This window comes from Poeciliopsis prolifica, unplaced genomic scaffold (genome assembly GCF_027474105.1).
Source record: "Poeciliopsis prolifica strain line A6 unplaced genomic scaffold, Auburn_PproV2 SCAFFOLD054, whole genome shotgun sequence".
Taxonomy (NCBI): domain Eukaryota; kingdom Metazoa; phylum Chordata; class Actinopteri; order Cyprinodontiformes; family Poeciliidae; genus Poeciliopsis; species Poeciliopsis prolifica.
In genome coordinates this window covers 1466340-1480125 of record NW_026562429.1, presented here as the reverse complement: position 1 = coordinate 1480125, position 13786 = coordinate 1466340, and the positions used below count along the sequence as shown (strand labels likewise).

The 13786-nt window shown below is 42.8% G+C and overlaps 1 protein-coding gene across 1 annotated transcript in view; it reads right to left on the bottom strand.

The window, feature by feature from the left end:
• Positions 1 to 13786, bottom strand: part of drosha (drosha ribonuclease III) — a 152740-nt gene that overhangs the window by 20053 nt on the left and 118901 nt on the right. The window contains exons 26-27 of the mRNA XM_055059367.1: positions 3119 to 3224; positions 1405 to 1546 (exon numbers count right to left, since the gene is read on the bottom strand). Of these exons, the coding sequence (XP_054915342.1) occupies positions 1405 to 1546; positions 3119 to 3224 (248 nt within the window). The remainder of the gene's footprint in view (positions 1 to 1404; positions 1547 to 3118; positions 3225 to 13786) is intronic.

Below are 13786 nucleotides of genomic sequence, written 5' to 3'. Positions count from 1 at the left end.
TTTGTGTTTTTGCAGTGTATTGAAACTCGGATAAAAATACAGGAAGTGTTTTCAAAAGAAGACGTGCAATTAATTATGTATTTATTTAAGATAATGGATGAATTTGTTTCAGATTTATTCAATCAAGCCCAGAATAACAAGCAAACTGGTTCCTACAAAACAATAAAATTGGATTGTTATATTTGTTTAATTAAAGAAGTTTAGTGTCTAGTAGCTTAATAAACAACATATTTGGTGATTTTAGTTTTTTAAAATGATATTCTGGCGTTCGAGTCACAAAGTCTGGAGCTCCTGAATGTTCCTTAATAATCCTGTTCCTTTCTGCTATTGCTGCAACAACAGCTCCATGTTACAAGTGAAATAACACAACTGAAAAAAACAAAGCAGTGATTGATTCATTTCACCTGGCAGCTCGGTTTACGTCCCGCAGTGAGGCGCTGACCTCGGCAATCCCATCAAAAATAATACGGCGGCCTAATGATCCCAGAAAGTTGTGATTATCAGAAGCTGTGGTCCAGCGCAGCCTGCAGGACAAACCCTAATGTCCCTTAATGTCGCTGCGACTGTTTTTTCACCCCTGGAAGGTTTCTGAAGTTATGGACCGGAGTCTGGTTCTGAGTTTGTGGGTAAAAACGTCACAACCGGTGATGAGAACCAGGATTTAATTAGCTTGATTTGGCTGATGTGACGTTTGAAACATTCAACTGGTTGCTGAAGTAACTATTAGTGGATGTTATTGGCAGAACAACTGAAAATATAGAAACTTTTTCTGTCTAAAAATCGCAATAAATCTGGTTTCACAAAGTGAACTATTATGCTTCCTTGAATTTATTCTTAGAAAATGAGATTCCAAATGAGATTCAAAATGAGGCCCTCTGTCACTGTAAATCCAAATAAGCTGCTGCTTGCACCCCCCCTACCACCAACTCAAAGTTTACACTCGCTTGTAAAAATGGCTGCAACCAGATGCGCAATTATACGACCATTTGTTTGAAAAGCAGAAGTGGAGCCTCCTGCACAAACCACAAGAATACAGAAAGTGGTTTCTGGATGGTAAGTCAACAGCATTTCCAGCAGCCATTGTACAGCAGTAAAACCAGCTGACCAACCGTGCAGGGGCTCAGCTTTGTTGCTAGGCAACGGCACACTACCACTCAAATGTGACTCAACAAAAGGTTGTTTTTAGAAGCAGAAAAAACCAAAAAGCAGAAAATCCATATTGTTGCATCAACCTAGGGGCAGTTTAGCAAGTTTTTTTGTGGTCTTCTCACATTTAAAATATATTTAAGGCTCAATAACTGTAGGAAAGAAACATTTAAAGAGTCGTCCAGCACAACTAAATATCAAAATGGCGGCACTGATTGGTTTTCTACACATAGGCTGAGTTTAAAGAAATGAACGTACACTCCAACAGGTCAGCCAGAGTCTTTGTGCGAAGCGCGACGGGCCGTTTGGTTTTGTCGTTGGTGATGGCGAACTCCTGCATGCCCAGCTCTTCTGCCACTTTGGCCTGAGTCCGGTTGTTCACCAACGAGCTGCGGAGAAGCTGCAGGGAAACAGAACAAACAAACAGGAACTCGTGTTGCATCCGAACAGCAAGGTGAGCATCGCTCACTGCACGGGGTGAAAGAAGAAAAAAACCAAAGAAGAAGTCGATGAAAAGCATGAAAATGGAGGAACGTGGAATAATTCATGCAGAGAAAATGTTTCAGTCTCTTAAATATTACATCGTGACTTGGAGCGGAGCGGATGACAACATGTTCGACTTGTTAGGGTGCATTTAAGTCTCTAAAAGAAACACACAAACATGGTAAATATAGCCACGAGATGCAGAAGGGAGCAAATGGAATGAAAAGAGACTAACATGAGTTCGTCTTGCTGTGATATGCCCTCATTTTTATTTTATTTTATTTTATTTTACAGCACAACCTCGACTGAAGTGGCAAAAATAAAAAACAGACACCAACACTGGTTGAATGGGCACTTTTTATCCGATTCAAAATCCATTTCAGATGCGCTCCATGTTGACTCCTGGATATTGCTCCAAGCTTTCAGCCTTCAAAAAAGCTTTTATACAAATGATATCAAACAAGAAACATCTGCATGTGCTGGGATGCATGGATGTTTAGTGCTATCAAAAAAACTACTTATTTTTTATTCTTTATTCACTTTTTTCCTACTTATTTAATCAGGTGGTTATATAACGACATTTTAAGTGTAAAAGTTGATTTCCTACATGTTTTGATTTGTTTTTGGGAGCGCTAGCTGATGAAGCAATGTGCAACAATTCACTTGATTTGAAAAGTACAGAAAAAATAAAGATATAAATAAACTGACCATGTATTCAAATACCAGTGACAGAAACGGTTCCTCTAAGCAAGATGTCAAAAATAAGATAAAAGTTAATAAATGGGTGAATTTAGCCGAATTGTTAAGGATCTCAACGAAATTAACCAAAAGTAATTAGTAGTCCTATTTGAGGATTTTAAATAGTTTTATACACAAAAAATAAAATTTACTATGGAGTTCTATTAAGTGATAAAATAGGAAATGACTTTTGTGACTTTCATTGAGTTTTAGGGTATAAAATGTAGACTTTTCCACTCCAGCCATGCACAGTCAGCAGTTTTATAATATTCTTTATTAACTAAGAGTAAATAATCTCCAGTCTGTTTTTCACTGGCCATCCTTTATTTGATGCTCTTGATTGATTTGATGTGGAAACGTGACAAACTGTGATTCTTTTGTGCTTTTATCCTGACGAGGTTGAAATTTTTCACCTGGATGCAGCTTTATGTTTCCTGTCTGACAAAGGAGCTGCAGATAAAAGGCGTGTTTGTTATTGAAAAGCACCAAACAGTTTGGCCTCGTGACAATACCCATCACACGGAGTACAGTAAACACACTTTCTGTGGAGCGAAATGCGGAAGGAGGTGCAAATATAAAAAAAAAAAAAACAGCTAAAAAAACAAGATAAAATCACTAAACTCATTTAGAAAGCAGACGGCAGAAACACAAAGTAAAGATGGGAAAATGGATGTCTGTGGGTGGGAAAATGAAATGAAAGCCTTGTAAGAAGTGTGGGTGATGACATTTGATTTGAGTGATTTGATCTTACAGTTAAGTGTCCTTCATGGTGGTCAGGGAAGTGGATGAAGAGATATTCGGTGGCGACCAGCTGCATGATGGAGTCTCCGAGGAACTCCATCCTCTGGTTGTGGCCTCTGGATAAAAGCAGGAACACAAACCGGAGAAAAGAAGGTCACAGGAGGCGAAAACGGGATTAAATAGGGAGAGCATGCGAGGTCATCTGGATACACATCATCTCTGCGGATCTACCAGGCTTTCAGACTCCTAACTACAACCAGGATGTGTGTTTCATGTGCAGCCGCTGGGAACAGCTGCACTGACAGGCGGTGTGACAACTTGGAGGATCTGAATGCAATTCAAGCACTGAAGTACAAAAGAGTGCTTAGCGGGGAAAAAAAAAAAAACACCTGCAGGAGAGCCTGACAGCAAAAGCAGAGGCTCTGTGCAGAGGTTCAGAAACCAAATTTCAACATAATTTCCAAGAAAATGCTGTGATTCTGTACTGTAAGTCCCCACTTAGAGAGGGGTTGGGTGGGTTTGCAGTAACTGCTGCTCGCTGCTGCTGTAATGGTCATTAATTAAACAGAATTATAGATTAGCATTGCAGATGTGGGCTGGAGTCGGGCCAGGCTGGCAGGGTTCGCAGGCTGCAGGGGAACGCCATGCGAGACGGGAGGTATATTCAGCATATCCATCTATAGCTGCACGCTCCCGGCAGGAGGCGGCGTCTGAAGATGAGGAGGGTGCGGAGGTAGAGGATGAAGAGCAGCAACAAAAGGATCAAAGTCTAGTCTAACTTTTAACGTCTGTCACTCTGTTTTTTCTTTTTTTGTTTCTGAATGAGCCACAGAACGCTGGACCCAAGTCCCACAACAACCGCCAGTTATTTTGACTTCTGATTAATGTGTTAATTATACTTTTTCGACTGACTCATTTAGCATTTGTGAGAATGAAAAATGTACTTTTCTTTGTCTTTTGTTTTTCTAAACAAACACTGTAAAAAGAAAGTTCAAAGATTTGGACCCAAACCTGAAGTGAAACAAAGAAGTCAGGCAAAGTTAACTTTAAATTGCTTTGATAAAAAACATTTGCTGTCCGTGGGGGTCATGCAGAGTAACTAATAGTCAATATCTTACCAAGTATCTATTGCAATTGCCTTTGTACACTTGAAACAAAAGAAAAAATGTATGAGTAACTTGTTTTGAGGCAATAAAGTTTAATATTAAGTGTTAGTTATACTGACAGATTATTAGTGATCAATTTTTTTTGTACAGCTCTCCATGTCTTAGTTTTTCGCAGCACTTTGTCCTGTGACAGTGAACTTGGAGGCTTAAACAATTAATCAAAACAGAAATTATGATAATCAACTGTTTGCATATGAAAACAGGCTAATATTCAATTGGTGTTCAATGGGAACAAGAAAATACGTATTTGCCTTAAATTACTTAAAATGTTTTGCAGTCTGTTTATTGCTGAGTATCCTGTGTTTTTGTCTTAATTTTGTGGACCAAATCATATAATTAAAGATGAAAAATAAGGGAGTCAGATTTCAAAGAAACTCTAGTTTGAAATAACATTTTTAAAGCAGAGCTTGCCGTATGAATTTAAATCAGTCTTGAATTGTGAATTTATTTATTAGGCCGAGCAGCTAAGCGCTGCGAAGGCCTATTGTTTTCCTATTGTTTATTAGGCCCGAGCAGCTAAGCGCTGCGAAGGCCTATTGTTTTCCTACTGTTTCTTATTATTATTCTGCCCCCTAAAGAGGGGCCTTTTTGGGGGCTTTATCATTTTCAAAAACTCACCAAACTTGGCGGACGCGTAAAGGGAGTTTCAAAATTTTGTATTTTAAGGTCATTGCAAAAATCCCATAAAAAATGGCTCAATAGCGCCACCTAGAAATTTTCAAACGACCCTTTGCTATTCACTTACTTTATCCTAGAGACATGAAATTTGGTACACTTGTAGAGCTCCCCAAGATGCTCAAAATTTACAATTAATGTCATAGTGCAAGTATCACAGGAAGTCAGCCATTTTGGATTGAAGGTCCAATTTTGGGGCCATTTTTGCCGTTTACAGCCTTCGTATTTGATCGAACTCCTCCTAGGGATTTCGATTGATCGGCTTCAAACTCGGTCAGTCTGTTCATAAGGCATGTCCCATCTAAAGTTATCAAAACGGTGAGTTTTTGAGTATGCTGAAGGGGGGTTAGCAGGGGTCAAAGTTCACCTACTCGCCATAAAAAAATAAACTGCTATATCTCCTACACAGAAACTCACAGAGGCACCAAAGTTTCTGTGATTGATCATTATCGGGTCTCCTACAATACCCTATGGTCGAATGATGACATCACTTAGGCCACGCCCCCTGAGAACAGGAAGTGTTATGTTTTACTGAGAATGGTCGCTATCTGACCCCTTTGACCTCATCAACATGAAACTGTGCCAAGACACAGAGAACATGTTGGTGTGTTGAGGATTCCAACCCCGACCAGCTTTGATGGAGCAGATGGGCGTGGCGGCGTGGCGAAGTGACCTGTAACGCCATCGCCATACGTTTGGCTCTCAATTCCATTTTCAGGCCCAGCTGCTCCAAACTCACAAGGATGGTCCCTCATCTACTCCCCTACGGAATCCATCACAATATTTGGTGGGCGTGTCCTAATTTCTCTATAGCGCCCCTAGAAAACTTTAAATGATCAGCCCAAGCCATGCTTAACCTACAATTATGAAACGTTGTACACATTTGTATCTGTCAGGGACTTAAAAGAAAGTCTCTTGGAGCCATGGTCTAAACCCCACAGGAAGTCGGCCATTTTGGATTGAAGTTCAGATTTTGACCCCATTTTTGCCGTTTACAGCCTTTCCTATTTGATCGAACTCCTCCTAGGATTTCGATTGATCGGCTTCAAACTCGGTCAGTGTGCTCATAAGGCATGTCCCATCTAAAGTTATCAAAACGGTGAGTTTTTGAGTATGCTGAAGGGGGGTTAGCAGGGTCAAAGTTCAGCTACTCGCCGTAAAAATAAACTGCTATATCTCCTACAGAGAAACTCACAGAGGCACCTAAGTTTCAGTGATTGATCATCATCGGGTCTCCTACATACCCTATGTCGAGTGATGACATGACTTAGGCCACGCCCCTGAGAACAGGAAGTGTAATGTTTTACTGTGAACGGTCGCTATCTGACCCTTTTGACCTCATCAACATGAACTGTGACCAGACACCGAAGACATGTTGGTGTATTGAGGATTTCAACCCCGACCAGCTACGATGGAGCAGGTGGGCATGGCAGCGTGGCGAAGTGACCTGTAACGCCATCGCCATACGTTTTGGCTCTCAATTCCACATTTTTGGGCCCAGTTGCTCCAAACTCAAAGGATGGATTCCCATCAACTCCCCGACAGGAATCCATCACAATATTTGTGGGCGTGGCCTAATTTCTCTATAGCGCCCCTAGAAACAGCAGCCCATAGGTTATTTTGTTATTAATTATTTAAATATACATTATTATAACTTTTTATATATATATAAGTTTATATTGTGGGTTTAAAGTACAAACATTCATTCATTTTTGCTAGAAATAATACAAACAAAGTCATTCAGCAAAGCTTATGACAGCGAAGTAAGAACACACTGGGGTCAGTGTTGATGGAGTACCACTGGCACCTTGTGCGTATACTGGTACTGCTAGTGCAATACAGTATTGCCCCAGCAGGAGGCAGTGGTACTCCATCAATGAGAAAATAGATCGACGCTACGTAATAACAGTCAGCCGGCGACAGCTGGAGCTGCGAAGTTTTCCTGAACATTTTGCCTGCTTTTTGGAGCCACAGAACTGTACTACGCTCAACATTTTGCTTGGATTTTGGAGTTGCAAATCCGAACCACGCTTTTGAGCAAGAAGGCTCTGTTGGACCGGAAGGCTCTGTTGGAGAAGTTTAAACTGAGCAACAGCTTCCGCGGTGCGGGCGGAGGCGGTTGCTCGTACCCCGCGGTGGCAATAGGCCGGAGCGGCGCTTGGCTGCGAGGGCCGTTCGAGGCTGCTTGCAGCTTTAATTAGGCCCGAGCAGCTAAGCGCTGCGAAGGCCTATTGTTTCTGTACTGTTTCTTATTAGGCCCAGCAGCTAAGCGCTGCGAAGGCCTATTGTTTTCTGTACTGTTTCTTATTAGGCCCGAGCAGCTAAGCGCTGCGAAGGCCTATTGTTTTCCTACTGTTTCTTATTATTATTATTATTATTATTATTATTATTATTCTCCTCCAAATGAATTGGCTTTTTGGGGGCTTTATCATATTCAAAAACTCACCAACTTGGCGGAGGCCTTAAGCCTGTTTCAAATTTACGTATTTTAAAGTCGTCGCCAAAATTCCACAAGAAATGGCTCAATAGCGCCACCTAGAAATTTCAAAGGACCCTTTGCTATTCACTTACTTCATCGTAGAGACATGAAATTTGGTACACTTGTAGAGCTCCCCAAGATACTCAAATTTACAATTAATGTCATAGTGCAAGTATCACAGGAAGTCGGCATTTTGGATTGAAGGTCCAATTTGAGCCCATTTTTGCCGTTTACAGCCTCGTATTTGATCGAACTCCTCCTAGGGATTTCGATTGATCGCCTTCAACTCATCAGTCTGTTCATAAGGCATGTCCCATCTAAAGTTATCAAAACGGTGAGTTTTTGAGTATGCTGAAGGGGGTTAGCAGGGGTCAAAGTTCACCTACTCGCCGTAAAAAATAAACTGCTATATCTCCTACACAGAAACTCACAGAGGCAACAAAGTTACTGTGATTGATCATCATCGGCTGCCCTACAATACCCTATGGTCGAATGATGACATCACTTAGGCCACGCCCCCTGAGAACAGGAAGTGTAATGTTTTACTGTGAACAGTCGCTATCTGACCCCTTTGACCTCATCAACATGAAACTGTGCCAAGACACAGAACATGTTGGTGTATTGAGGATTCCAACCCCGACCAGCTTCGATGGAGCAGATGGGCGTGGCGGCGTGGCGAAGTGACCTGTAACGCCATCGCCCATACGTTTGGCTCAATTCCACATTTTTGGCCCAGCTGCTCCAATTTCACAAAGATGGATCTCATCCACTCCCCGACAGGAATCCATCACAATATTTGGGGCGTGGCCTAATTTCTCTATAGGCCCCTAGAAAACTTTAAATGATCAGCCCCAGCCATGCTTTAACCTACAATTACGAAACTTTGTACACGTGTGTACCTTGTCAGACTTACAAAAAGTCTCTTGGAGCCATGGTCTAAACCCCACAGGAAGTCGGCCATTTTGGATTGAAGTTCGATTTGACCCATTTTTGCAGTTTGCAGCCTTCGTATTTGATCGAACTCCTCCCAGGGATTTCGATTGATCGGCTTCAAACTCGGTCAGTCTGCTCATAAGGCATGTCCCATCTAAAGTTATCAAACGGTGAGTTTTTGAGAATGCTGAAGGGGGGTTAGCAGGGGTCAAATTTCACCTACTCCCATAAAAAATCAACTGCTATATCTCCTACACAGAAACTCACAGAGGCACCAAAGTTTCTGTGATTGATCATCATCGGGTGTCCTACAATACCCTATGGTCGAATGATGACATCACTTAGGCCACGCCCCCTGATAAAAGGAAGTGTCATGTTTACTCTGAACGGTCGCTATCTGACCCCTTTGACCTCATCAACATGAAACTGTGCCCAGACACAGAGACATGTTGGTGTGTTGAGGATTCCAACCCCGACCAGCTTCGATGGAGTAGCTGGGAGTGGCGGCGTGGCGAAGTGACCTGTAACGCCATCGCCAATACGTTTGGCTCTCAATTCCACATTTTTGGGCACAGCTGCTCCAAACTCACAAGGATGGATCTTCATCCACTCCCGACAGGATCCATCACAATATTTGTAGGTTGTGGCCTAATTTATCTATAGCGCCCCTAGAAAATTTTAAATGATCAGCCCCAAGCCATGCTTTACCTACAATTACGAAACTTTGTACACGTGTGTACCTTGTCAGGACTTACAAAAAAGTCTCTTGGAGCCATGGTCTAAACCCCAGAGGAAGTCAGCCATTTTAGATTGAAGTTCAGATTTTGATCCCATTTTTGGCGTTTATAAACCATTTCAGTAATTCGCCACTTGGGGTCAGTATTGCTCCACAAATGAAACAGCAGATAACAGAATGAAGAACAATATCAGTATTTCGCCAGTAGGTGTCAGTGTTCCTCCACCAATGACAAACAGATCCACGGCGGATGGCGTGAAAACTTTGTGAGAGCGTTGCCATGAAATTTCTAAAAGGATAGAAATGTCTCAGATAATTTTTGTTGAATTAAATCATGCAGTAAATGTAGCGTTTTCTTACTTCTTAAAACCATTTCAGTAATTCGCCACTCTGAGTAAGTATTACTCCAACAATGAAATAGAGTTCTTTAGAAACACAGCTGAAAATGATGAAAAATGACGAACTGTAATACTTTGTCATGTGCATATGATCGGCTGTAAATGACACGTGGATCATCCGACTGACGCCAAATTGGATACGTATGACCTTGTTGACCTCTAAAGAGAACAACAGCATTGAAATATATTTTGACTCCACTGCGCGTCCTACATTAATCCGCCAGCTATATTTCCTCGCTAAACCAATGAATCTGCACCACATTTTTTGCATCGTCAAGGAGCGCATCCGAACGCATCAGTGCGTACCGCCTGTTGGACGGGCGCGGAAACTGCGCAACAACTTCTGTGTTAGCACGTGCCAGCGTTGATGAATCTGAGCAACAGCTTCCGCGGTGCGGGCGGAGGAGCTGAAAACTGCGTGAGAGCTTCTGTGGTGGCTGGCGTGAGGCGGCGGTTTGCTCGTACCCCGCGGTGGCAATAGGCCGGAGCGGCGCTTGGCTGCGAGGGCCGTTCGAGGCTGCTTGCAGCTTTAATTATTATTACGATTCTCCTCCAAATGAATTGGCTTTTTGGGGGCTTTATCATTCAAAAACTCACCAAACTTGGCGGAGGCCTTAAGCCTGTTTCAAATTTACGTATTTTAAAGTCGTCGCAAAAATTCCACAAGAAATGGCTCAATAGCGCCACCTAGAAATTTTCAAAGGACCCTTGCTATTCACTTACTTCATCGTAGAGACATGAAATTTGGTACACTTGTAGAGCTCCCCAAGATGCTCAAAATTTACAATTAATGTCATAGTGCAAGTATCACAGGTAGTCAGCCATTTTGGATTGAAGGTCAAATTTTCACCCCATTTTTGCCGTTTACAGCCTTCGTATTTGATCGAACTCCTCCTAGGTATTTCGATTGATCGGCTTCAAACTCGGTCAGTCTGTTCATAAGGCATGTCCCATCTAAAGTTATCAAACGGTGAGTTTTTGAGTATGCTGAAGGGGGGTTAGCAGGGGTCAAAGTTCACCTACTCGCCATAAAAAATAAACTGCTATATCTCCTACACAGAAACTCACAGAGGCACCAAAGTTACTGTGATTGATCATCATCGGCTGCCCTACAATACCCTATGGTCGAATGATGACATCACTTAGGCCACGCCCCTGAGAACAGGAAGTGTAATGTTTTACTGTGAACTGTCGCTATCTGACCCCTTTGACCTCATCAACATGAACTGTGCCCAGACACAGAAAAACATGTTGGTGTATTGACGATTCCAACCCGACCACTTCGATGGAGCAGGTGGGCGTGGCGGCGTGGCGAAGTGACCTGTAACGCCATCGCCATACGTTTGGCTCTCAATTCCACATTTTTGGGCCCAGCTGCTCCAATTTCACAAAGATGGACCCTCATCTACTCCCCGACAGGAATCCATCACAATATTTGGTGGGTGTGGCCTAATTTCTCTATAGCGCCCCCTAGAACCTTTAAATGATCAGCCCCAAGCCATGCTTTAACCTACAATTACGAAACTTTGTACACGTGTGTACCTTGTCAGGACTTACAAAAAAGTCTCTTGGAGCCATTGTCTAAACCCCACAGGAAGTCAGCCATTTTGGATTGAAGTTTGGATTTTGACCCATTTTTGCCGTTTACAGCCTTCCTATTTGATCGAACTCCTCCTAGGGATTTCGATTGATCGGCTTCAAACTCCGTCAGTCTGTTCATAAGGCATGTCCCATCTAAAGTTATCAAAACGGTGAGTTTTTTGAGTATGCTGAAGGGGGGTTAGCAGGGGTCAAAGTTCACCTACCCATAAAAAAAACTGCTATATCTCCTACACAGAAACTCACAGAGGCACCAAAGTTACTGTGATGATCATCATCGGCTGCCCTACAATACCCTATGGTCGAATGATGACATCACTTAGACCACGCCCCTGAGAACAGGAAGTGTAATGTTTTACTGTGAACTGTCGCTATCTGACCCCTTTGACCTCATCAACATGAAACTGTGCCCAGACACAGAAAACATGTTGGTGTATTGAGGATTCCACCCGACCAGCTTCAATGCAGCAGGTGGGCGTGGCGGCGTGGCGAAGTGACCTGTAACGCCATCGCCATACGTTTGGCTCTCAATTCCACATTTTTGGGCCCAGCTGCTCCAATTTCACAAAGATGGACCCTCATCTACTCCCCGACAGGAATCCATCACAATATTTGGTGGGTGTGGCCTAATTTCTCTATAGCGCCCCCTAGAACACTTTAAATGATCAGCCCCAAGCCATGCTTTAACCTACAATTACGAAACTTTGTACACTTGTGTACCTTGTCAGGACTTACAAAAAAGTCTCTTGGAGCCATTGTCTAAACCCCACAGGAAGTCAGCCATTTTGGATTGAAGTTTGGATTTTGACCCATTTTTGCCGTTTACAGCCTTCCTATTTGATCGAACTCCTCCTAGGGATTTTCATTGATCGGCTTCAAACTCCGTCAGTCTGTCATAGGCATGTCCCATCTAAAGTTATCAAAACGGTGAGTTTTTGAGTATGCTGAAGGGGGGTTAGCAGGGGTCAAAGTTCACCTACTCCCCATAAAATAAACTGCTATATCTCCTACACAGAAACTCACAGAGGAACCAAAGTTTGAGTGATTGATCATCATCGGGTCTCCTAGAATACCCTATGGTCGAATGATGACATCATTTAGGCCACGCCCCCTGAGAACAGGAAGTGTAATGTTTACTGTGAACGTTCGCTACTGACCCCTTTGACCTCATCAACATGAAACTGTGCCCAGACACAGAAGACATGTTGGTGTATTGAGGATTCCACCCCGACCAGCTTCGATAGAGCAGGTGGGCATGGCGGCGTGGCGAAGTGACCTGTAACGCCATCGCCATACGTTTGGCTCTCAATACCACATTTTCGGGCTCAGCTGCTGCAAACTCACAAGGATGAATATTTATCCACTCCCCGACTATAACCATCACAATATTTGTAGGGCGTTGCCTAATTTCTCTATAGCGCCCCTTAGAAAACAGCAGCCCATAGGTTATGTTGTTATTAATTATTAAATATACATTATTATAACTTTTTATATATATTAAGTTTATTTTGTGGTTAAAGTACAAACATTCATTCATTTTTGCTAGAAATAATACAAACAAAGTCATTCAGCAAAACTTATGACACAGCGAAGTAAGAACACTGGGGTCAGTGTTGATGGAGTACCACTGGCACCTTGTGGCGATATACTGGTACTGCTAGTGCAATACCAGTATTGCCCCAGCAGGAGGCAGTGGTACTCCATCAATGAGAAAACAGATCGACGCTACGTAATAACAGTCATTCGGCGACAGCTGGAGCTGCGAAGTTTTCCTGAACATTTTGCCTGCTTTTTGGAGCCACAGAACTGGACTACGCTCAACATTTTGCTTGGATTTTGGAGTTGCAAATCCGAACCACGCTTTTGAGCAAGAAGGCTCTGTTGGACGGAGTTGGAGAAGTTTAAACAGAGCAACAGCTTCCGCGGTGCGGCGGAGGCGCTGAAAACTGCGTGAGAGGTTTCTGTGGTGGCTGGCGTGAGGCGGCGGTTGCTCGTACCCCGCGGTGGCAATAGGCCGGAGCGGCGCTTGGCTGCGAGGGCCGTTCGAGGCTGCTTGCAGCTTTAATTATTATTATTCTGCCCCCTAAAGAGGGGCCTTTTTGGGGGCTTTATCATTTTCAAAAACTCACCAAACTTGGCGGACGCGTAATGGGAGTTTCAAAATTTTGTATTTTAAGGTCATTGCAAAAATCCCATAAAAAATGGCTCAATAGCGCCACCTAGAAATTTTCAAAGGACCCTTTGCTATTCACTTACTTTATCCTAGAGACATGAAATTTGGTACACTTGTAGAGCTCCCCAGGACGCTCAAAATTTACAATTAATGTCATAGTGCAAGTATCACAGGAAGTCAGCCATTTTGGATTGAAGGTCAAATTTTCACCCCATTTTGCCGTTTACAGCCTTCGTATTTGATCGAACTCCTCCTAGGGATTTCGATTGATCGGCTTCAAACTCGGTCAGTCTGTTCATAAGGCATGTCCCATCTAAAGTTATCAAAACGGTGAGTTTTTGAGTATGCTGAAGGGGGGTTAGCAGGGGTCAAAGTTCACCTACTCGCCATAAAAAACTAAACTGCTATATCTCCTACACAGAAACTCACAGAGGCACCAAAGTTTCTGTGATTGATCATTATCGGGTCTCCTACAATACCCTATGGTCGAATGATGACATCACTTAGGCCACGCCCCAT